The following is a 26,445-nucleotide window of genomic DNA, read 5'->3' on the forward strand; positions in this document are numbered from 1 at the left end:
GCTGAGTAATCTGCTTTGCTCTGTTTGCGATCCCTTATAATCACTTAAAACGTATCATTTGTAGTTAAACATATTTCTTGGTCATTTCAAAACCCAGTTTGTGCAATTCATTTGGGGGGGGGGGAGAAGGACAAAAAGCTGTGCATCACTCTCTCTCTACATTGAGGGAAAGTGCAAATTTTTATAAGTTTGCACTGAGCAGATCTTTCTATACAGCACAAGACAATATTAATTTTGGGTTTATACTTCAAAGGAGGTGTGCACAAGCTGATTCCTCCCACACAGAGCTGATCTCAGCATATATATTTAATTTCATGATTTCTAAGCTAATATCACAATCTTGGGGGGCCTGACTCATGATTTTTGAATGCTTGGAGTTGGCAATACTGAAGCAGTCTTTAAATTCTATTTTGCAGTCTTTTAAACAATACACAGAGGAGGCCCTTCCCTGTGTAGCAACTTGGCTATTGATCCATGCCCAGCAATGGTTTTCCTCTATGTAATAACTGCTCCCCAGCTGATTCTAAGGTCTGTCACTTAACCCTTGCCTCTCCTCCAGCCCCATGGCTTTCTTCATCAGCTACATTCCTGACTTCCTACAAATTACATCCAGTAACATATATTTAGGCAAAAATGTAATACAAACTAAGATGACCTGCAGCTATTGCTGTTGAGTTTTTGCCTGACAAAGAAACTGAGACTTGGAAATTATATACCAGTCTAGGGAAAAAGTAAATAAACAAAACCTGAATAATACGGAGAGAAGAGATTACTGTATCCTTTAAAAACAATGGTGTTAAGTATCAGGGGGTAGCTGTGTTAGTCTGTATCCACAAAAACAACAAGAAGTCCGGTGGCACCTTAAAGACTAACAGATTTATTTGGGCATAAGCTTTCGTGGGTAAAAAACCACACTTCTTCAGATGCTTATGCCCAAATAAATCTGTTAGTCTTTAAGGTACCACCAAACTCGTAGTTTTTTAAAAACAATGCAAATGCAACATCTGACTTAGAGCGGGATATATAGTCTACTTGGACCTTGCACGCAGGATAGGACTGCTGAAAATGTTGTTCTTGTTTTCTGATTTATTAAAGTTGATCACATTCATATTTGATAATGGATGTTACTCAGAGGGCGACTGACTTCCTTCTTTGAGTTAGCGGAGAACTAACTGCCCTTTGATACATTTCCCCTTGCGAGTTTCTCTTCTTGCTCCTGTGAAAAAAAAGAGTTCCAGTATCTCTTTTCCAACAATGCCCCAAAAGGCCACAAAAAGATAAAAGGCCTAACACAGTTACATCTTCCTTTCACTGGGGAAGGGGAAAGACCTATGAAATCCACTAAGGACCTTGCTATGCCAATCTAATAAATTGGGAGGTGCTCATATACCATAGTGATGGCTTTTGTACACAGCTGTAAGACACACACAGATTATATTAGTTAATGCATAATAAATCATCCCGGGAGGGAGGGGAAGAGAGAAATAGTGTCTCCTAAATTTCTACAATTGTCTCCCACAAAATTCTTCTTCCATGAAGGAACTTGATGGCACACTGGCATCAGCACTCCCCTCCTCCCCTTGCTCTGCATAGCCAGCAGGAGGGTCCCAGGAGCATCAGGGGCTCCAAGACAGCAGGCAGGAGCAATGTGAAGCAGCAGGGGGAGGGACACCTGAATACACACTGCCAGCTGGATGTGAACAGCTCTGCTAATCGGCTGTGTGGCACTTCAATCACTCCTTGGCGGCCGCTCCAGCGCGCAGCTAACAGGGAACACAGCCTGCCAGCAAGGCCTTGTCTACGCTACAGTTTTGTCAGCAAAAGGCACCTTTTTTCAACAAAACAACAGAGGTGTACACACTACAATGTGACTTTTGCTGACAAAACTGTCCTGTTTTGGTGACAAAACCACCTCAATGAGACACATAGCACTTTTTGCAGCAAAGTTTTAGCAACAAAGTGTCAGTGTTGACACCACTTGGTTTTGTCACCGTAAATGGCCTCCAGGAGGTGTCCCACAATGCCCATCCTGACCACTCTTGTCAGCAGTTCAGTCTCTGCTGGCCTGCAGCCAGGTAAACAATCCGCTCCTCCCACTTTAAAGGCCTGGGAATTTTTAAAATTCCACTTCCTGTTTGTTTGGCGTGGTGAGTTCACATCACATCTTCCCAGCTGACTACGGAAGCTCCATGTGGTAAGCATTCTCCAGCTTGGACTAATGCGGAGCTGTTGGATCTGCTCAGTATATGGGGAAAGGAGGCTGTCAAGTCCCAGCTGCACTCCAGCCATAGTAATTTCTATACCTATGGGCAGATTTCTCGTGACTTGTGTAAAAAGGGCTAGGATTGGGACATGGTGCAGTGCAGAGCGAAGATAAAAGAGCTGAAGCAAGCATACCAGAAAGAAAGGGAGGCAAACTGTCACTCCGGTGCTGAACCAGAGTCCAGCTGCTTCTATAAGGAGTGGACGCTATCCTCAGTGGTGACCACACCTCCACCACCAAGAGTCCTGTGGATACTTCAGTGGTGCTGGAGGCAGTGGAAAGTGGAGCTAGCCCAGAGGACAAGGTCATGGACAAAGAAGTGGAGTTAGAGGACGATATGGGGGTCCACAGTGGAGTCTCTAGGTGGGGTGGCAAGTCAAGAACTCTTCTCCACTCTGGAGGTGTCTATCCAGTCCCTGCCGTCCCTCTCCAGAGAGCAAGAAGCAGGAGGGGAAACCCCAGTAAGTGATTTTTTTTTTTAGTTCATGCTGCTCAATGAAAATGGATGCAGACACAGGAGTCCTGCCTCTAATATGGCTCCTATTGAGGCTAAAAATGGTTTAGCTCACCCAGTGGTAGTACAGGCAAAAATTTCTTTATAAAATTCTCTAGCAAAAAATATACATTTAAAAAGAAATACAAGGAACTGGCGCATGTGAGCAAGCAACTTATGCTAAGAATTATGCAGAGGGAGTGATACAAGTGTAAGTAGCAACTGAATAAGCTCTCCTCGACATCTAGTGATGAACTGGGGGAAAAAGACTTCAGAAGCAGGCATTATTTGCATGGACATACCTACTATCTAGATGTTCATTTTACAGTTCACTGGCTGTGGCATGAGGAACGTCAGGAGCTGGGAGTCCTGGTGCCACGGATCAAGAATACAGAATGTATAGCCATCACTCGGAGAGCTAGAACTATGCTGGAGGACCCTGAAGGATGCCATCTGTGGACAGTACATGGAAAACCTAAGACGGAAGCCAGACCACTGCAAGGCCTTCGAGGTGAGGTGCAAGTGGGATGCCAGCAAGCACTTCCTACCCGGGGGCAGTTTCACCCGATTTGCCTACTGGGAGACACCACCTACGTCTTGTGTAGCTGCAAGCCCTATTCCAGAGCCTGGCAGCTGTGCCACAATGCCATCCAAGATCACCTAGTCAAAGCCATCCTGCTAACTGTAGAGAACATTGCAGTGAACTCCGATATCCCAGGAATGGACAGTCAACTGCAACTGGACAGTGTCATCACTAAAAAGGAACAGAAGAAGATCCTCATGGTGGACACCACAGTTCCATTTCAGAACAGGACCCCGGCCACCCCGACACTCAAGCTCAAAAAAGTGGAGAAATACGTCCCTCTGGCCAATGCCTTCAGAACTAGGAGTTACGAGGTTCAAACACACACTGATTATTGGAGTCCTGGGTGCATGGGATCCTAGTAACAAGCAAGTGTTGCGGGAATGTGGAATCAGTCAGCGCTATGCTCAGCTGATGTGACAACTCATGGTATCTGACACCATCAGGTAATCAAGGGACATCTATTTAGAACACATCACCAGACATTGGCAATATCAGGAGAGATGAGCTGGAGTGCCACTGAGAAGCAAGGTCAGGAAAGTAACTGAAACACTGCTCTAATGGATTGCATTTATTATGAGACAACCTATCCTAAATTCTCAATTACAGAAGGACAATATACACTCCCTGCTATATTTGCTTTCCACGAGCTACTCTTAGTACAACTTTTTACGGGGGGGGAGGGATCGCTCAGTGGTTTGAGCATTGGCCTGCTAAACCCAGGGTTGTGAGTTCAATCCTTGAGGAGGCCACTTAGGGATCTGGGGCAAAAATCAGTACTTGGTCCTGCTAGTGAAGGCAGAGGGCTGGACTCGATGACCGTTCAAGGTCCCTTCCAGTTCTAGGAGATAGGTATATCTCCAATTATTATTATTATTATGAGTGATGTACATGAATATTTGGATGCCAATATCTAAGTCATTAACAAGGTGGATAAAAACCAATGATTTTTTTTTTTAAAAAAGATTTTTTTGATAAAATGCTTTTTGAGGAAAAAACCTATCTAAAGATAGTTTTAATTAAGATACATTATAGCTCATGGAATAAGGATTATAAATTCTAATTCTATAGTATGAGACAATCTATTTATGTCATGTTTAAGAACATATTTGTAAATGAATTCCAATAGTTCATGGATTAAGAACCCAATCCTATGGGCTTCTGTATAGATTATTTAGGTTAATCTTTCTATCTACTCAATGGGACTCTACGCTCAGTCTAGAAGATACCATCAGAGATGCTTAGTTTTGCAGTTCTCAAACTGTGGATTTGTGTCTCCAGAGATAACATGCTTGTTAACAGCAAAAATGTTTTTAAATAATGTACAGCATTGAGAAATAACAGCCCTCAACCCTATTGTCCCTCTGCAAATTTGTGTACAGAGTCAATCCCTTACGTCTCTCTAAAAGTGCAAAGTTTCAAAAAGTTCAATGAATAGAAGATTGTTGGGGGCGGAATAGATCTGGACAAGAAGAAGTCTGGAGATAAATGTGAGGAGGGAGGGACAAGCAGTAGAAACAAAAGTGAAACTGTTTGAGCAGCATATTCAAGAAGTCTTGAGGTCTTTCTGAGTGAAGCCTTCATTGATTTGAGATCTATCATACCATTCTCTCACTAGAAAGGAAAACCTATAATAGCAGCAGGCTGTAAAAGAGACCCAGTTTGGGAATAAGAACCATTCAAGAAATATATGTTTGCTGATGATGTTTTAAAGAAAGTCACACCAGTGAACTGGTGGAAGTCACTTAAGCACTTGGATTCAGAGACTTGAAGTAATAATCTCATTTTTAACAGCAGTAGCTTCTTCTGTCGGTGTTGAAAGAATATTTTCCTCCTTTGGACTAATTCATTCCAAATTGAGAAATCGTTTGGGACCTGAAAAAGCAGGAAAGCTTGTTTTTCTTTTCCAGATTATGAACAAACAGGAAAATGAAGGTGAAAACAATGGAGTTAGCTGCAGAAGCAAATCTTTTAAGTTTCTCATGTTGACCTGACTGACATAGTCAATTTAATTTTTTTTTTAATATTTCATGTAACTATTTTAGTTAACAATTTTAACAAAAACAAACCTGATTTTAAAAAAACTTGAATGTTTAATTAAATTAAAAAATTCATATTCTTGTTTTGTTAAAATATTAAATATTTTCTTTTGAAGAAAAAAATCCAGAATACATAGCGTTGTTGTTTTAGTTAAATAAAACAATTTAAATGTATGTTTGGTGATGTTCTCCTCCTAATACAGCATAAGAAAATCCTCCAAATATTAATGATTAACCTGTTGAACTGGAGATAGTTCGCCTCCCAATGACTTCATAAATATCTGCTTCAATTACCTTTGGTAAATGAAATAACCTAACAATCATTCATTTTCTGATATAGCTGAAAAACTAATCTGAAAAGCTTTCAAAATAGATCACTTTTCAAATGTATAGTGTGTACCTTCTAAAAATGAAACATACATCTATCTCTGAGTTGTGAAGAATATGTATTAAGGTTAACAACCAAAAAGAATGCACTTTTATGTAGAAATCCATGATTAAATTAAGTCTTTGTCACTAGTGATTTAAATCAAATCCACCCTGAATTAAATTTATTAACCTAAATTTGGTATATTGCAGATTATGCACTATATGGACTTTATGACTTTTAAACCAAACTTTGTACTTTTGGATAATTTAAGAATTATACTCAGATGTATAGATACCAGGGCTATAGATTAATCACAGTTAACTCACGCGATTAACCCAAAAAATTAACCATGATTAATCACAGTTTTAATCGCACTGTTAACAATAGAACACCAAATGAAAGTTATTAAATATTTTGGATGTTTTTCTAGATTTTCAAATATATTGATTTCCATTACAACATAGAATACAAGGTGTACAGTGCTCACTTTATATTATTGTTTTTTATTACAAATATTTGCGCTGTAAAAATGATAAACAAAAGAAACAGTATTTTTCAATTCACCTCATACAAGTACTGTAGTGCAATCTCTTTATTGTGAAAGTGCAACTTACAAATGCAGGGTTTTTTTGGTTACATAACTGCATTCAAAAACAAAACAGTGTAAAACTTTACAGCCTACAAGTACACTTAGTCCTACTTCTTATTCTGCCAATTGCTAAGACAAACAAGTTTGTTTACACTGACAGGAGATACTGTTGCATGCTTCTTATTTACAATGTCACTGAAAGTGAGAACAGGCATTCGCATGGCACTTTTGTAGCCGGCATTGCAAGGTATTTACGTGCCAGATATGCTAAACATTCAGATTTCCCTTCATGCTTCGGCCACCATTCCAGAAGACATGCTTTCATGGTGATGATACTTGTTAAAAAAATAATGCATCAATTAAATTTGTGACTGTACTCCTTGGGGGGAGGACTGTATGTCTCCTGCTCTTTTTTACCCACATTCTGCATATATTTCATGTTATAGCAGTCTCGGATGATGACCCAGCACATGTTGTTTGGTTTAAGAACACTTTCACTCCAGATCTGACAAAACGCAAAGAAGGTACCGATGTCAGATTTCTAAAAATAGCTACAGCACTTGACCCAAGGTTTAAGAATCTGAAGTGCTGTCTAAAATCTGAGAGGGATGAGGTGTGGAGCATGCTTTTAAAAGTCTTAAAAGAGCAACACTCTGATGCGGAAACTACAGAACCCAAACTACCAAAAAAGAAAATCAACCTTCTGCAGGTGGCATTTGTCTCAGATAATGAAAATAAACATGCGTCAGTCTGCACTGCTTTGGATTGTTATCGAGCAGAACCCGTCATCAGCATGGACACATGCTCTCTGGAATGGTGGTTGAAGCATAAAGGGACATACGAATCTTTAGTCCATCTGGCACGTAAATATCTTGTGATGCCGACTACAACAGTGCCATGCAAACACCTGTTCTCACTTTCAGGTGACATTCTGAACAAGAAGTGTTCTCCTGCATTTATCTCCTGCAAATGTAAAGAAAGTTGTTTGTCTGAGCGATTGGCTGAACAAGATATAGGATTGAGTGGACTTGTTGGCTCTACAGTTTTGCATTGTTTTGTTTTAGAGTGCAGTTTTTTTTTTGTACATAAATCTCCATTTGTAAGTTCAACTTTCACAATAAAGAGATTGCACTCCAGTACTTGTATTAGGTGAACTGAAAAATACTATTTCTTTTGTTTTTTACAGTGCAAATATTTGTAATAAAAATAAATATAAAGTGAGCAGTGTACACTTTGTATTCTGTTATAATTAAAATCAATGTATTTGAAAATGTAGAAAACATCGAAAATATTTAAATAAATGGTATTCTATTATTATTTAATAGTGCGATTAATCACATTTTTTTTAATCGCTTGACAGCCCTAATAGACACTCTTTCCTTAACCTGTGTATTAGATAATTTGAACATTAAATGCAGGGATAATTAAATGTTGCTATCCTTAGTGTATGAGTAAAGGGCAGCAGAACTGTACTTAACATGCCCTGACTGAGAGGGTCAATCCCTAAACTGAACCTCACTTGCCAAACAGGCAGTAAGGATGCCAAATCCCAGTAAAAATAAGAGGAGGTAGGAATAGAGACAGGTGTTTCTACTTGATGATCTGGACTCTGCCTAATAGTTACAGACACCACTTGATTCTCCCTTATCTGGTGTTGAAGGACAGAACTGACTGGACTCAATTGAGAATCCATGGTTCTGTTCAGTGATTACTAGAACTGAAATCACGGACGATCAGGTCTGAGAGCTATGCCATAAGCCTGGCGCAGGGGTACTGTTGTAGTGAGTAACAATGAAGAGCCAGCAGCACAGAGGTCCCCCACCACCCAGTGAAATCATTAAGAACTGGGCTAAGTGGTGGAACCTGAGACCATGCAATTGCAGAAGTGGCAGTTTGTGGCAAGCAGCGGCGATAACAGCAAGGAAGCATGAGTGTACAGCAGCAGAGACAGCAGCAGCAAGCAAGTTGCAGAGATGGTGGCAGCAGTAGAAGCATTGCTTGATGCCCGCCCCTCCTTTTCAGGGACGGGAGCTGAACCCATGCAAACACACCTCCAAACTCTGGGTCTTCACTGACCAAATTGAATTAACTGTGAGGGGGTGCTATAGAGGGAAAGGAGACGGTAGGAAACTGAGACAAAGGACACTGCCCAACATACTGTGCGGTGGGTGTTGGCTTATGGCTACCTGCTTTTGAATTGTGGCTGTGGCAGTTTCACAAATTAAGTTTACTCAAGATGTGCTTGTCAAGGTACTGATCCAGGATCCCAGAGAAGCCCTGCAACGTAGAACCCTTTTATCAGATGGAGTTGGCAGCAACAAAGGCCATGTTCAATAAGTAGGGGATCCTTTTAACAATACAGAACAGAACCGGCTTGAGCCCTGACCCAATAACCTTAGAAAACTAACCACCACCCCCAGGCACTCCAAGAGGCAATACTTCCCCACTTGAAAGCACTAAGTCTGTGTATAACAAACAAAAACTTTTATTAAAAGGGGAAGGAGACTCAGTGTTAATTAACCCACTGCAGCCCACTCACAGTTGGTTGACCTTGGGCAGCGAATATCCAGATTTCAGAGGTGGGCTCAAATGGGTTCACCTCCCACTCCGAAAGGCGGGGTAGGCATCAAGCAATGCCTCTACTGCTGCTACCGCCTTTGCAACTGGCTCACAAGAGAAACTACAGGTTCTTTTTCTGAAAGACGACATTTTGGAACTATTTTTAATACAAATCAACCATAGGTGTTTCCAATCATCTAGTTATTACATAATTAACATCTCTGTGTGAATTAGGTTATTTCACTGAAAACTTTTATTAATGAATACACTTCCTACTTGTTTTAAATGTCCTTAAAACTTGAATTAGGAACAGTTAGGAACAGTAATTTACCTTATGAATTTTGAGAACCCAAACATTACATTTTAATTATGACAACAAAAATATGGGTAATTACTTAGACATCAAGAGGACTTAAATTATGGGAGATTTCATCCTAAATTATGATGATTCTTGCTCACATACACAAGGTTAAAGTGACATCACTTTCCTCTGTTGGCAAGATGCCAACTTGTTCAATTTTAAGACAATAATAAACCAGTTGTACCAAATTTTGATTGATATATGCTTTGCATGTATAACAGCATAGTTCGTTGAAAGATATAAAAGCCTTCTAAAATATGAATGAAGTAGATATTACACTAATTTTATATCTAGAGAAACTGAGAAAGATGTTAGGGTTGAATGTGTCAGACTGAGCATCTAAAGTTAAGCATATAAATTCAAATTTAAGCCAAATATGATTTGAATAGAGGTTTCAGTGTCTAAATTTGGATACCCATGTCTGTAAAATTTGGGCAAAGTAACTTGCCCTCGGTCAAACATGTAGTCTGTGGTAGAGGCAGGAACAGACTCCAGATCCCTTAACTCCAAACTTATGCCTCACTCACAGGGTAATGAGCACCATAGCACACTTAACTGAAGTTGATCTGCAAATGAGTTTTTAAAATGGGTTTGTGGCCTGTTTTGCTTCTTTATACTTATTTTTACATTAGAAATACAAAGAATAGTTTGAATTAGAACTGCTCAAAGGGTTTTAAATGTTCCATTCAATTTTATTTAACCATTTTGTTATTCTCTGAGCTCCCTCCAGTTTCTTGATAACTGCACATATTTTGGAATCCAGCTACTACAGTATTTGACACCCAAGAATGCTTGTAGTAAGTAAATACCTTAATTACATATCACTGAACAAGGAATTACTTTCCTGGCTATGGCCTGAACTAATGAAAATCTGGTTTAAGCTGGCATTAGCAAAGTGTGGTATTTAATTTTTTTTAAACTGAAGCACACATTTGCTATCGCAACAGACAATAGAATTAATAAACAGCCACACCATTTTTAATTAGAAAATCCCTAGCTGAGTTTAAAAACCAGAACAAAATACTGACAAACTGAACTGTCCTGAACATTCCCCGGGGCAGTCACTAGGGTTGCCAATTTGGGTTGGATGTTTTCCTGGAGATTTCATCACGTGACAGAATCTTTAATTAAAGATTAATCTTGAATTCCTGGAGACTCCAGGCCAATCCTGGAGGGTTGGCAACCTATCAGTCACTGGTGACCCTGAGCAGCGGGACAACGCTGGCAGCCGGGTACCACGGTGATGGGAGAGCTGGACACTGATGGGGAGCCCGGGGAGTGGCGGGGTCCGAGAGGCGCGGAGGCGGGGGGGGGGGTCTATGGGGTGGGAGCCGCGGGGACGGCAGGGGCCCAGCTCGCGGGACATTTTAGAAACAGAAATCTCTTCAGAGACAGCGGAGATTTTCGGCTTCACCCACGAGCCACTCGGTGGGGGCCGGGGCGCCCCGCGCTGCCGCCCCGCTCCCACAGCCACCCGGGGCCGAGCTCTCCGCGGGCGCCGCCGGGCAGGGCTGAGAGGCACCGCGCACGGGGCCGCCCCGCTACTCACCTGGGCCGCCAACGCGGGGCCCCTCCCGGCGCCGCAGGGAGGGGAGGGGAGGAGCGGGTGCCTGGCGGGGCCGCCCCCAGTGCATTGTGGGAGTCGCCCCACTCCGCTGGGCTGTGCGCGCGCGGGAGGTGTGCGCGCGGGGGGCGGGATAACTACCTTTCCCAGAAGGCAGCGGCTTGCGACGGTCCCGCCTCCGCGAGGTGCATGGCGGGAAATGGTGTTCCGCGCGCCTCTGCGGGCAGGACTGCAATTCCCGGCGTGCCCCGCTGCCCCCCCGGAAGTGTGTGGCTGGGGCGGGAGCTCTCAGTGGAACTTGTCCGGGGTGTTTCCTGGAGACGGAGGAAGTGAGGAGCCGGAGCTGCCGCCGCTGCGAGTGGGAGCCGCATCACCCCCGCCCCTAGTGTTCTACCATGAGACCCGCCATCTTCCTGCCCCCGCCTGACCCCGGCTGCGTCCTCCTGCTCTTGGTGAGTGACCGGCCCAGCCGCCCGGCGCTGCGCCTCCCGCCGCCCCCTGCGAGCCGGGCGCTGCCCCGCTCTCACCGGCCTGCGCGGCGGCGGCGGCGGCGGCTGCCGCAGGGGGCACTGGCTCCTAGTCAGTGTCCCGGGATGGGCTGGCGGGGGTGGGACGGGACGGAGCTGGGGGCGGGAGGGGTGGCAGGTGTCCCGGCTAGTGTGGGACTAGTTTCCCCTAGTAACCCCTGGGATTCCCGCCGCGCTTCCTCGTGTCGTTTCAGGCACATCTTGCCCTGTCTGCGCGGGGGGGGGGGTGTCAGTGGGCGGAGGCCCCAGCTGGCAGATGCGGGGTCGCTTTATTGGGGCCGATACTCTGGGTGGCGCCCTCCCTCCTTGGGGCGAGCTGTGGTGCTGCTCTCGCCCCTTGACACCCTCCCGCCCATGGAAGCTGCCTCCCCGAGCCCGCTCCGGGCCGTGTGTGTGCGCGGTGGGGGGTGACTGGCTTGCAGCGCCGCCGCATGTGCTGCCCGGAGGGGGGCTAGCGGCGGCTCGGGGGCAGCTCCCCGGTTGGCGGACTCCTCTGTTGTGGCTCAGCCTGATAGGCTGCGAACCCGGAACGAGTCGGTCACGCCGGCTGTAGGGCGGGGCAGAGGCTTGGGCGGGGAGCGTACCCCGGGCACAGCGGGGTCCTCTCCATCGAGTAGCATCGCTTACCGGCGCCTGTCCCCGCTTCACAAATACCAGAGCGAGTCCCAGCAGATCTCAAAAGCTGGGGGGGGGGAGGGTGAACATTTCCCTGATCTGAGTAAAAAAGAAACGAATCTAATGTGGAGCTTGAGTTTCTTCATTTGTAATAATCCTAGATCTTAGTGACAATAGAAAAGAGAGCTCTGAAAAATGTCTTTGTGTTGACAGTTTCCCTTCAGATTCTCATTGTCAGGTGTTTTTAAAATTATACATTTATTAGAATCCTTGTTGCTGTGTTAAAACAGCAGATTTTCTAGTGGAGCAAGTGTATACTTCTAGCATTTCATTCAAATTGACAGTGAAAGTGTTTCGCTTTCTGTTTCTCATGAGCATATGTGGAGTCTTAATGTTTGCAACCCACTTTTGAAAACGCGCTGAGTACAAAAGCCTGTATTTATAAATAGCAACAAGGCTTCTGTAACTAATGTTGAAAAACATAATTGAATGATCTCATACTGTCAATTCAGTTTTTGAAGTACTGTATCTGTCTTTGGGTATGCTATTGCAACAGTTTTTTTTTTAATTAATACCTCGTTAATACATGATTAAATTACCTTGTGTAAATATTTGCAAACTCTGCTTTATATGAACTTGAAATGGTCACTGATATGGACGTTTTGTACTACAAGGTTTTTAGTCATCCTTTTCTAGATAGCTCAACTTATTTGTTAACTTGTTTACATTCTGCTTCCAGAGTGGGCCATGTTCTGTTGGCTTTATTGCCTAAGTAATTCATTTAGGTACATGGGACTTGTGTAAGATTAATAGGATTTGGGCCAAGGGTACTAATTCGTTTAACTGCTTTATTTTAAACTTTTAATTAAGAGGAGCCTGGTTAGAAAAAGGAATAATTGAAGCATAGGGGTATGGTAAAAGAGCAAACCTATGAAAAGGGAGGAAAAAATGGCAAGGGGGAAAAAAGGGTATGACAGGTGAATGGGAAATACAAATAGTCATACAGCTTTAAAGTTAATAAAATGTTTAATGTATTAATGTATTGTGAGAGTACAAATGGGCATAAATTAATATATTTACATAAATTTACAAATTAGTTGGAGCCTGTTGATTCCTGGCAGTTTGCCAATATGACTTTTTATATTTTATGCTACTCTCAAGCAGCTACATTTTGAGCCTAACCTAACTGACAGTGTTCCTCTAATTTAGTGTTACGGCTGAAAGTTTAAAGGTTTGGGCATATAGAAAATTATGGCATCTACAGCAATTGTAATCTGTATTCCTTTTGCATAAATAACATACACTATTGTATATGCTGATAAATTAGTTTTAGTTTACAAGTACAAAGTAACTAAGTTACTATTGCTGAGTTATTTGCTTAACTGTATCCCACTGCGTAGTGGATTTCTTGTTGCTTTCAAATACCAACGCACGCTGTCATGCACTGAAAAGCACAAATATATCTAGGGTTGATGTTTTTGTTGTACAAAGATTCAAATAAATAAATGCTTGCAAATCTTGATACCTCATTTAAAATGTGGTGGACTATATCATGGTATTTGTGCATGAAATGTTTACTGTTTTGTTTCCAGTATTCAGTTATTTCCTAGATTGCAAAGTTAGAAGAGACTATTGTGATCATCTAGTCTGACCTCTACAGGCCACAGAACTTGCCCAAAATCATTCCCAAAGCAGATCTTTTAGAAAAATATCCAGTCTTGGTTTAAAAATTGTCAGTGATGCAATTGTCATTTGCTAGATGGCCTATATTTTTAGAGGGAACAGCGCTGTTTGAAAGAAGAACTCCACAGTTTGGGGACCCTTGGACTAGCACAACAGGGTCCTGGTCCATGACAAGGGTGCCTAAGTACCACAGTAATACAAATAATAAAAATAACTTGTGAAACTTAATAGAAATGCTAATAACATGAGCAGAAAAGAACTCAGTGCCGTTTTGGAATATGAAATACAGGATTTGAGCATACTTCATCTTAGCCTCTTATTGTGAATTAGTTCACTATATTTCAAACAGTTGGTATCCAAAAATTCTCTGCATTTAAATGAAAACCCCTCCATGTAGCACCACGATACAAAGACTTTGGTTAAATTATTATAAGTGTTTTACCATCCATATCAGTATTCAGGTATATAAAATTTCATAACTGTTTATGGCTGCATATAGCATGCTGCTTATACAAAGAGTTCAAATCCTGTATTTTTATTACAATGATACAATAGCTTTAGTTGCATGTATATGAGCATTGTTCAGCTATGGTTATTGGAACCCTTACATATAACAAAAGAATTGAGCTTTTGTTGTTGCAAGAACTCAATAGAAATTCGGAAATACAAGATTGAAAAAAATGTGTATAAATGAAGTTTTATTCCTTAGTTATTAGTGCAGTCTGCATGTATGCAGATTTCATGCAAATAGCCTTATTTTTGTGTGTTGATGCTTCAAAAAATGAGTAAGTAATGAGATCAAGAACTTCCATATATTTTAGCTGCAAATCTCTTCATAAATAGATCATCTACTGCAACTTTTCATGTATGTGATTAAAAAGTAACTAGGTATGTGTGTGTGTGGGGGACACAGAACAAAGTTGCAGTGCTTGATATTATCAGGGTAATACCCCAAATTTCATATATAACTTGGTCCTGTGTTGAAAAAGCCCTTACCTGTTTGAGTCAGGTCACTTGCCATCATGCCTCTTAATAGGCACAGATTATTATAATGTAGGGTATAGCAATATCCTCACAGAAATAAATTTCTGAAGTGTGCCTGCTTAGCACTATGTCATGAAAAGAAAATCAGTCAAACTTTAGATCTTTCAGATAAGATAGTAACATTTTGCATATCATTTTTATTCTGTCTTCACCTACTAAAATATGCTACAAACTCTTCATGTGGGAAAAACATGTCCTTTATTGTTCATATCCGCTATTTCCAGGATTCTGCACACAGCAAACTTTTGGGATTGGCTTTTGTGTTGGTGTACAAGATCCTTTTTATGTATATAGTTTTGATCGTTTCCAAAAGGTGCTAGATGCTGCACAGACATGTAGAACATATGATCTCCAAGGGGAAAAAAGACAGGGTAAGTACCGTATATGCTCGATCATAAGCCAGTTCGTTTATAAGCCGACCCCACACCCCAAGATGGATACGTAAAAATAGAAATTTTTTATAACCCGTTCGTAAGCCGACCCTGTAATTCAGGGGTCAGCAAACTTTGGCTCCCAGGCCATCAGGATAAGCCGCTGGCAGGCTGAGATGGTTTCTTTACCTCAAGCGTCCTCAGGCACGGAGGTAAAACTAAGTAAACAAAAAGGTGTCCGGTGTGCCAGCTGCTTACTCTGATGGGCTGGGACAGCAGCTGGTGGGGACATTTTTTGGGGGGGGAGAAGTTGGTGGTCAGGGGAGTAACCCCTGTGACCACCCCCCACATGACTCCACCCCTAGCCTGGGACCCCCACACTCTCCCTGTCCCATCCCTTCCTACCTTATCTGAGGAGGATGTCTCTGGCCTGGCTGGAGCTGCTCTGGCAGGCTGGGCGGCATGGCTGCAGCCTGTTCCAGCGGGCCGGCACAGCCACAGCCTGCCAGCCCCTGTGCTGCAGCAGCTTCAGAGGCTGGGGGGAGAGCAGCGTGGCCAGAAGCAGAGAGACTCTTGCCCCTCCTCTTCCCTTCTGGCTCTGCTGGCTGTGCTGCCTCTCCTTGCACCCTCTGTTGTGGGGAGGGGCTGTGTCCCACCTCTCCCTCTCTATACCCATTCATAAGCCAACCCCCTTCTCTGTTGCTTCCCTTTTTTACTAAAAAAAATTTGGCTTATGAACGAGTATATACGGTAAATGGAAATCAATCTGGGCAATGATAGGCACATGGTTTGTTAGTTCTCATTGCTAAGTATTTTTTATGTTATAAAAACTTAATTTGAGGTCTTTGAGGGACCACTCAAGGTGAAAGTGGGGGAAAAAAGAGGAATACAGGAGTAGAGGAAAACAGATAAAAGTAGGAAGAAACTGACCAAATAAAAAAATTCTTGTTTAAAATAGTTGGCAACTTTTTAAAAAAGTATTTTTCCTGCGGTTTACCTTTTTTTTTTTTTTAAGTTGCTGATTCTTAAAGCTCAGCTCATTTCTCAGTAGCAAATAGCTTTAATTTTTAGATAGATATCATGTAATGTTGTCACTTGTTCATTGTATGGTTTGATGTCACTGACTGTACACAGAGTCTTACTTTATGCCTCTGCGCTCCTCCCTCTAAGTTAATAGAAGTTACTAATCAGATCCTATTCTTTGCTAATTTTGGCCTTATACTCTGATTTTTAAGTTCATGTTCTCCAGAGGATATTTCAGTGTGCAGCTTACATACCGAAGCATTTGTAGGTGTTGAGGATAATGGCTTTAAAACATGTTTTGGACAGTGAACTACCAAAGAGTTTCCAGTTCAGCTTTAAATTGAAACAGATCTTGATTGAGTTTGAGGTTTTTGTCCTCCTTTAGGCCTGGTGTCACAAATCAGTCATAGAATCATAGATTATTAGGGTTAGAAGGGACTTCAGGAGATCATCTAGTCCAACCCCCTGCTCAAAGCAGGACCAATCCCCAAATTCCTAAATGGCTCCCTCAAGGATTGAACTCACAACCCTGGGTTTAGGAAGCCCCTTATATATTGAATGATGAATTTCATTTTGTCATAATGGCTCAAACAAACAAGCAGTAAATTGCCTGATGTTGATTTCTCTGGAAGTTTGAACATAACAATGTGAAGCAGTTTTTTGGAACGATTTAGTGCAAAGTAGGACTGAGTGGACTTGTAGGCTCTAAAGTTTTATGTTGTTTTGTTTGTGTAGTTATGTAACAAAAAATACATTTATAAGTTGCACTTTCATGATAAAGAGATTGCACTACAGTAATTGTATGAGGTGAATTGAAAAATACTATCTTTTGTTTATTACAAATATTTGCGCTGTAAAAATGATAAAAAAGAATAACAAAGTGAGCACTGTACACTTTGTATTCTGTTGTAATTGAAATAGATATATTTGAAAATGTAGAAAAAAATCAGAAATATTTAATACATTTCAATTTATATTCTATTGTTTAACAGTGCGATGAAAAGCGCGATTAATCGCAATTACTTTTTTTATCACGATTACTTTTTTCAGTTAATCGTGTGCGTAAACTGCGATTAATCGACAGCCCTAGTTGTAACATGCTGTTTCATATCTCCCCCTTTTTTTGAGGGATGCTACTACTGAGAAATGGACTGACCATGAAAGATAAGAGAGATTCATATCATTCCAATTTAAAATACTTACATGTAAAACTCCCCACAGAGGTATGATTTTCCCTGACCGTATTCCCCAGATGAGCCCGGTAAACTTGCAGACTTCAGTTGGTACTGAATTATGTGATGCCTTCTGGAGCCTGCCTGACGATTCAGCCAATGGTGATTGTTGAACTGTACGTCTTGCTTCAACAGCTGGGAAAACTGTATTTAATATATTACATCATGTTGGTCCTCTTGGCAGCTAAGTCGTACACAAAGGGTCATGGTAATTCTCAATGAGAGTGAAATCCTGGCCCCATTGAAGTCAGTGGAAAAACTCTTATTGGCTTAGCTTGGACCAGGATTTCATCCATCAGAAATTTTCTGTATGCGCAATCTGAGTAGCTGACTGCATCTCAGGTATTAGATCTGCATAATGACGGCACCGGAGGGCTTAGTAAGTCTCCTGCTCTTCTCCCGTCCCAGGTATAGGCAGCTGTGCTTGGGTATTCAGGTGTTCCTTTTTTATTGTTTTTCCTTTATCTTGCCTTTCTCTCTTCACATTAATTTGGCTATAGTGGGAAATGTCAAAGAGGAATGTCTTTGGTCCTTATAACATACTCTGAAAGTGGTCAGAATCTGCATGAGACAGAAGTCCTCTGGAAGCTTGTTCCATAATTGAATGTTTTGTACTTGTCTCCAGCTCTCTCATGATTTGTCCTGGGTTTTATGGGATGTGTTGTCCCAGAAGAGCAAAGCTGTCTTGGTGGATTGAAAATGGAGGAGTTGATGAGTCCTGACCCATTCTTAGAAGTTTAATCAGCAATGAAAGTGAATTAGAACACAGAGGAAATGTGCTTATGGTGACCTGTCTCATGAGGAGGCAGGCTGCCATATTTCACATGATCTGAAGTCTCCACATTGCTGCCACCTTAAGCCCCAAATACAGGGAGTTCCAGTAATATGATGTGGAGGTGACAAATGCATAGATCGCTGTGATCAGTTCTGGGAGGAAAAGATGAGACTTCTAGCAAGCTGGAGGTGGAAGAAAGCATTTTTTTTTTATCACTGAGGCTACCTGGTCTTTTAGGCTAAGTGGTGAGTCAGATATGAACTTGAGTCGTCGCACATCTTCGAGAATTGAGGGTTGGGAGGGAAGGACTGGGCCAGATGCTCTTGTTAAAGGAGAAGATGGTAACCCAGCCAGTTCTTCAGTGTCTTCTCTTTTTGCTTAGCCTCGCTTTAATATGCCTGACTTGAGTTTGTGTTTTTGCATCTGTAGAAAAGGAGATATGCCATTGTGTTGTCAAATTGTTGGCAGTTGAGTTCCTGGCATGTTGCTACTTCTCCAAGTGGTCTCATGTAGCTATCCAACAGGAAGAGGAATGGATTTCATTCCTTGGGGGCTCTGCAGGCAATGATTTCTAGGGAAGAGGAAATCACTCTCTGGGTACTATTGAAAAGGAATGACTAACCATTGTAGTGCTGTGCCATCTACTCCAGCTATGTCATGTAATCAGATCAGCGGTACATCAGGGCCAGCTGTGTCAATAGCTGCAGAGAGACTGTCTGATTGATATATGCAAATTTGTGATCCTATAAGGATTGTTTTTCTACTTTCTATATTCATTGTGCTATTAATGCTCTCAACTTCACATTTAACTTTTTTTTATAGTTAACTATTAAAACCCCCTTTCTTAAATCTTGGTGAAAACTGTGTCCACTTTTTTTTTTTTTTTTGGCTGATGTCTAAAATGAGATTCTCTTAAAACATTTTTATACATAAAGCTTTTTGAGTCAAATCACTTGGGATTTCAGGCCAAATGAGTGAAAGACAAATTGGTTGCTTTACAAAGGTAATTAAGACAGTATGTGGTGCACAGGGTAGCAGTAAGGGGTTCTTTCTTACTAATGATCCATTAATTAGTGAAGGCAGCTCAGCAAGTGTGTGGGCCTCTTGGGGATTACCTCTGATTGACATTTAAAGCTGGTGTAGTTAAAAACAGTATAATTAAGATAGGATAGGATTTTTTTTCTTTTCGTTTGGGCTAACAAATGACAGCAATGTTACTTAAAACCGTACAAATATTTACATATGTAATCCTGTTTAAATTTTAGCTATTGGATATTCTACATTCAAGATTTTAACCTAAAACAATATACTGGTCAATTTATCTTGTAATAACTCTCTGGCTGCAGTGTTTAGCAGAAATGAATCCTATCTTTCTTAAATTGATAATTCAAAGGACAAGTCCCCAAATACTAAGAAATATGTATTTAAACATATGAAAATCTCTTCTGGTTGGAAAATGTTAGGTTGTCTGCTCCGTGTGTGTGTATTAACTTTCATATGGAGCAAGCCTTAGGACTTAGTTTAGAAGAGATTTTTGTAATAAACCCTTTTACTTTTCAGTTATTTCGTAACTTCATGAAAAATGTCCTTTTAGGCTGTAACTTTGTATGCATAGTCTCATCCCAAAGCCAAATCTTCCTTTGAAAGTCCAAGCTAAATTGTTTCAGGTATATGGTTATGGAGCACTGTAAACTTATTTATTGTAAACCTAACTTCATTTTTTCCTCGCTTAATAAAAAATTGGGGGCCTTTTTTATTCCCAAATAACTCAAGTGACCAAATGAGAACTTTGAGGATTACGGTCCTATCCAAATTTGAATAGGAGGATGTATATTTCATAGGACTGTCAATTAATTGCAGTTAACTCATGCGATTAACTCTTAAAAACTAATTGTGATTTAAAAAATTAATTGATTAATCGCAGTTTTAATCGCACTGTTAAACAATAGAATATCAATTTAAATTTAGTAAGTATTTTGGATGTTTTTCTACATTTTCATATTCTGTGTTGTAATTGAAATCAAAGTGTATATTTTTTATTACAAATATTTATTACAAATATTACAAAGATGATTAAAGAAATAGTATTTTTCAGTTCACCTCATAGAAGTACTGTAGTGCAATCTTTGTCTTGAAAGAGCAACTTACAAATGTCGATTATTTATTTGTTACATGACTGCACTCAAAAACAAAACAATGCAAAACTTCAGAGCCTACAAGTCCACTCAGTCCTACTTCTCATTCAGCCAATCACTAAGACAAACAAGTTTGTTTACATTTACAAGAGATAATGCTGCCCTGTTCTTATTTACAGTGTCACCAGAGAGTGAGAACAGGCATTTGCATGGCACTTTTGTAGCTGGCATTGCAAGGTATTTACGTGCCAGATTTGCTAAACATTTGTATGCCCCTTCATGCTTCGGACACTATTCCAGAGGATGTGCTTCCATGCTGATGACACTAGTTTTAAAAAAAATGAGTTAATTAAATTTGTGACTGAACTCCTTGGAGGAGAATTGAATGTCCCCTGCTGTTTTACCTGCATTCTGCCATATATTTCATGTTCTAACAATCTCGGATGATGACCCAGCATATGTTGTTCATTTTAAGAACACTTTAGCTGCAGATTTCACAAAACGCAAAGAAGGTACCAATGTGAGATTTCTAAAGATAGCTACAGCACTTGACCCAAGGTTTAAGAATCTGAAGTGCCTTCCAAAATCTGAAAGGGACGAGGTTTGGAGCATCCTTTCAGAAGTCTTTAAAGAGCAACACTCCAGTCAGAAGCTACAGAACCTGAACCACTGAAAAAGAAGAGAAACCTACTGCTGTGGGCATCTGACTCAGATAATGAAAATGAACATGCGTTGGTCTGCACTGATTTGGATTGTTATCGAGCAAAACCCATCATCAGCGCGGATGCGTGTGCCCTGGAATGGTGGTTAAAGCATGAAGGGACATATGAATCTTTAGCCCATCTGGCACGTAAATACCTTGCAATGCCAGCTACAACAGTGCCTTGCAAACACCTGGTCTCACTTTCTGGTGACACTGTGAATAAGCAGAAATCATTATCTCTTGTAAATGTAAACAAACTTGTTTCTCTGAGCAATTGGCTGAACAAGAAGTAGACTTAGTGGACTTGCAGGCTCTTCAATTTTACATTGTTTTATTTTTTAATGCATTTTTTGTACATTATTCTCCATTTGTAAGTTCAACTCTCATGATAGAGATTGCACTAGACCACTTGTATTAGGTGAATTGAAATATACTATTTCTATTATTTTTAAGGTGCAAATATTTGTAATAAAAATAAATATAAAGTGAGCACTGTACACTTTGTATTCTGTTATCATTAAAATCAATATATTTGAAAATGTGGAAAACATCCAAAATATTTAAATGGTATTCTATTATTGTTTAACAGTGCGATTATTCATGTAATTATTTTTTTAATCGCTTGACAGCCTTAATATTTAAGTATAAACCTTTAAAATTTTGTGCATGACTACTATGCAATTATTAATCTGCAAGTCTGAATGAAAAGTACTACTATAGCATCTACATTGCTACAGAGCAGTGGGACTTATTCCTTCAGTCTCCAGGAGGGATCACAATTGCACTCCTTAGTGGCAGTGAACCATTTAATACACATTGGATCCTTTGGTGCTGGAAGAGTCCTTGATTTGTCCTGTTCACTTCACAGTGGCCACAGCCAGTGATGTGTACAGCTGAAGCTGGCCACTCTCTCTGCTTTTGTCAAGCACTATGCCATCACACAGGATGCCAGGGTGGATGCCATAGTAGGCCTTACTGTCCTCTCCGCTGCTACAATGCACATAACTGCAAAGTCCCCACAACCATACTGGGTAATTGTCTACATTCACCTGGAGTGGAGCACCCACAGAGACAGCACTTGACGAAGAAGAGAAGGTTGCTCAGCTTGTGCAGTAACAGGTTCTTCAAGATGTGTGTCCCTGTGGGTGCTCCACTACCCACCCTCCTCCCCTCTACTTTGGAGCTCAAGAAAGAAGACTCTGTGGTAGAGAAAGAACTGAGGAGGTTGCACCGTGCACACACTGAACAGACTCTAACAATGCCACGAGACAGCAGCTGCACATGCGCGGCCCAACCAGGCATTGCTACAGAAGATCTCTGATCAACGATGTCGAGACGCACTGTCACCTGGAGTGGAGCTCCAACAGGGGGACACATCTTGAAGAACCTCACTTACTGCACAAGCTGAGTAACCTTCTACTTACATGTTCTGCATGAACTCAGCTACAGGTTCAAACTGTGAAATGAATTTGGGGTTTTACATCCAAAAGACAACATCATCAAAAATGTCAGTGTGGATTACTAGGGGGCAAGACTTGGCCGCCGTTTCTTCAACAGCAGCTGATTGAAGAGCCTTTTTGCATATTTAAAGATATTTGAGACATTTAATAGAAGATGCCCATTGAGTATGACGGGTAATGTGGATGAAATTGAGTGCTGTACTAAATGATTCTGAAAAATAGCTGCTGGTACTTGTTTGTTTGTTTTTTTTAAAAAAAACTCGACAATGCTTTTCACTTTTGTCACATATAATAAAGCTGTCAGATCTTCAACATCAACATTGAAAAGATGCATCATATGAGCAGCACATCCATAACACAGAAGGCATGGATACTCCTTTATCAACTTAGCCCAAGCAGTTTTCATATTAGCCGTAATGTCATTCACAACCTAAATAACCTTCTGGGGCCCCAATTCTCTGGTTATTTTTAAAATGGTCAGCAATATGTTGCTAGTTGTGCATTGGAATTAGTAAAACATTGGTTGTAGAGTTGTTACAATGAGGTTGATGGCATCCTTTTTGATGAATGGGTCAGTATTCACAGACACTAGAGAGACACAAGGAGCTTGCGCAATGAGAACACCAACTCTTTTTCACATCACCTGTTTCAACATTCTGAAGATTTCCTGCAAGTTGTTTCCTACTTGGTACTTTGTAAATTGGGTACAATTTATGAAAAAGTTCCAACATATAAAGATTTTAGACTATATGAAATGTTTTGTTGGCTTGAATATCTGCCAACAATACAACACACGCCCAAGTTCCTTTTTCTGGGATATTTTATTGAAAAACCTAATACTGAGTTGATGAATGTCTGCAGACTTTCCAGAAGTAGGAGTTTTTGTTGTTTGAAGCAGATGGAGTAGCAAAATTCTTATTAAAAGACGAAGAAATGGAGTTAGCTTCACTTTCATTGTCACTGATATTGCTATCTTCATCAAAAGACTCTATGCTTTGTGTTGATGCTGCTGAAGACGAAATAGAAGGAGAATGCACGGCAGAAAACAAATTTTGATGCAAACTAGTTTTCCCTTTCTTGGTTTTTGACTGCGATAATCTATCTTTGACAGTAACTGGATACACACCACAAGAATTTAACATGGTTTTTCCATTCTATCTACATGTCACATATTCAGAACAGAGCTTGCACTTAGCTTTAACATTTTTTCTGTGTCCATGTCTGGTTAAAAAAATCAATACATATGATTTTGATTTTCCCTGGTTCTGCATAATTTATTATATCACTGTTACTAATATCTCACTACTTATGGGATGCTCTCTAGGTTATGAAGTATCTCTTGTATTTCAATCAGCAAGTAGCCACTGCTGTTGTTCCATAAGATTGCAGCCAATCAAAATGTTGTCAGGCATGCTTCCCTCTTCCTTGCAGGACCCTTACAAACTCCCAGATCACGTGGTGGGGGATAGGTGATAAACACTATAGATTCATAAGAAGCAACAGAAGGAGGAACAGAAGAGGCAGGGAGGGACCTCTCCAGAGATGTGATATGTCACACCCCTCATTAGGATAGAATTTTCATATTTTCCACAAGGAGATAAGTGTGTTTTGGGGGGGGGGGGGTGGTTTGAAAGGGATTTTTTGAGAGAGGAGATGGGGAGGTTATTTACATGAGCATATAATGCGGGGGTTGCTTTTTGAGGGTGGAGGGGGTGTTGGGGGGATTACTAGCTGTGATGCTCTTGTTTAAGGGAGTAACATATTGCCTCCTCTTTGTCCCCCACTCCCTTCTGGGTTAATTTCTGTGTGTTTTTGTAGTCAGTTTAGATTGCAAGCTTTTGGGTGCAGGGGCCAAGTATTCATCTCCTAGACAGATTGAATGAGGGGATATCTGGTAACAGCACAACAGCTGTCCAAGTGAATCACTAGCTGTATTGTCATGTGCCACATCACTAAGGGTGTCGCCCCCCTGGAAAAGTTGTCTTTTCATTCAGCTAGAGCACACTCAACATTCACAGTATTTGTGAGTAATGCCCTGATTGTGGACATTTACAGAGCAGCAATAGGGTCCTCACTCCCCACCTTTGCTAGATGTTATGAGATTACTGCTGCCTCAAGGGGAGACACTAACATAGGGAAAGCAGTTCTGAAGTTCCTCTTCTGATGAGCCTCCTGGTCTCACGTCCACTGAAAACTGCTTGGGAGTCACCTAGTATATAGACATATGCAGTCACTCAAACTTGTTCTTTGAGATGTCAACTATGCCATTATGTAACCCACCCTCCTTTTCTGTGCATTGGAGTCTCTCATCTAAGGGTATGGTATGAAGGAACTGAAGGTTTGGCTCTGCCTTTTATACCCTTTTCTAGGAGCTTGAGGACACAAGATTGCAGGCATGTCCGTCTGTACAGGTACTGCTAGGGAAAACTCTGCAACACTGATGAACACGTCTAGTTAATGAATATGGAACACATGAAGATCAGTAGTTATGAGAGGCAGGTGACCATTCTTTTTTGGAAACTCAGAGTACATTTATTAGTTGACCTCAAATATTATAGTTGCATTACAGAATTTGTAAAGGGAGTCAGTGATCACTGAAATTTAAGCTCCGTACGAATGGCACACTAGTTCTCAAAAGCATCACACAATCATGGCTGACAGTTAAAATGTTCTTTTAAGACCTCCCTCAGCCATATAGCTCCATGACTGGCTCTTCTAATAATCCTTGTTTCTGGTTGTTCGGATTCAGCACACAGCTGGTCCACCTCACCCCTCCAGCCTGCCGATAGCCTCTCTTCCTTTGCCTCTTGGATACCATGGAGTACACAAAATGCGGCTGCTGGGGAAGTTTATTGACTAGATTGGCCCTCAGTGAAGGAAACAGCACCAGCAAACCTTCAATCTACAAAAAGCACCTTCAACAGTTATGCTGCACTTGCTGTGCCAATAATTAAATCTTTTTTTGATGCTGTCGAGGTAGCCAGTGTAGAGGCTAATGAGCCGGGGAAGCAAGGGTAGGATAGGTCTCTCAGAATCACTATTGGCATTTCAACATGACCAATCTGAATGTGCAGGTTGCAGAAGAATGTCCCCGCTTGCAGATTTTTTTTTTTTGGAAGAGTCCTGTATTCTGAAAGATGCGAGTGTGATGCACCTTTCCTGAGCAGCCTACACTTATATCAGTGAAATGTCCCTGGTGATCCACTAGCACTTGCTACCCATGAAATTATCCTTTTCTGTTTGTGCACTCAGTGGCAAGGGGGATTGTGCCAGTAGAGGAATGTGTGCTATCACCCCACCACAGTTTGCACCCCAATCCTGCAAATCCATTCCACTGTTTCCTGCACATTACCCTAAGGCCTGGTCTACACTAAGGGGGGGGGGTCAATCTAAGGTACACAGCTTCAGCTATGTGAATAGCGTAGCTGAAGTCGAAGTAGCTTAGCTCGAATTACTTACCCGTCCTCACGGCGCGGGATCGACGTCCGCAGCTCCCCCGTCGACTCCGCTACCGCCACTCGCTTCGGTGGAGTTCTGGAGTCGACGGGAGCGTGTTCGGGGTTCGATATATCGCGTCTAGATGAGACACGATATATGGAACTCTGAGAAATCGATTGGTACCCGCCAATCCGGCGGGTAGTGAAGACGTACCCTAAGAGTTGCAGTCCTATGCAGCAGGGAACACGTAAGGATTTTACACTCTTGGATGACAGCAGTTCCCACTGTGGATTTTCCATCTCAAAACTGATTGACCAGTGACCGACAGTAATCCAGCATTGCAAGCTTCTGGAGTGATTGCCCCTTGCTTCTCCACTGTCATCCCAGCTCTTAATTCGGTGTCCCTGTGCTGAAGGTCTGGGCGAAGCTTGCACATAGATCCAGGAATGTGGCCTTTTGCATCCAAAAGTTCTACATCTTCCTCTCATCATCTGAAACCTGCATTATGATGCAATCTCACCAATCAGTGTTAGTTTCTCAGGCCCAGAAGCAGTGACCACTGGGTGGAGCTAATCTGAATGCCAGCGTTTTCATTCACTGTGTCCATCATCTAGCTAT

General features: G+C 41.4%; 2 protein-coding genes across 8 annotated transcripts in view; one reads left to right on the forward strand and one right to left on the reverse strand.

Moving 5' to 3' along the window:
• INVS (inversin) overlaps positions 1-10,928 on the reverse strand; it is a 234,669-nt gene extending 223,741 nt beyond the window's left edge. For 2 of the 7 annotated variants that reach the window (XM_045005806.1, XM_045005801.1), the window contains exon 1: positions 10,807-10,928. The gene's annotated coding sequence lies outside the window, so the exon portion shown is untranslated. Of the gene's footprint in view, positions 1-1,038; positions 1,217-8,876; positions 8,900-10,675; positions 10,696-10,806 lie in introns of those variants that run through there. The other 5 variants (XM_045005802.1, XM_045005795.1, XM_045005803.1 and 2 more) reach the window with 5 other exon arrangements.
• A 138-nt stretch (positions 10,929-11,066) lies between these two features.
• ERP44 (endoplasmic reticulum protein 44) overlaps positions 11,067-26,445 on the forward strand; it is a 118,685-nt gene continuing 103,306 nt past the window's right edge. Inside the window, exon 1 of the mRNA XM_045007491.1 lies at positions 11,067-11,273. Within this exon, the coding sequence (XP_044863426.1) occupies positions 11,217-11,273 (57 nt within the window). The 5' untranslated portion in view covers positions 11,067-11,216. The remainder of the gene's footprint in view (positions 11,274-26,445) is intronic.

The sequence above is a fragment of the Mauremys mutica genome, chromosome 2 (assembly GCF_020497125.1).
Source record: "Mauremys mutica isolate MM-2020 ecotype Southern chromosome 2, ASM2049712v1, whole genome shotgun sequence".
NCBI classification, from domain to species: Eukaryota; Metazoa; Chordata; order Testudines; family Geoemydidae; genus Mauremys; species Mauremys mutica.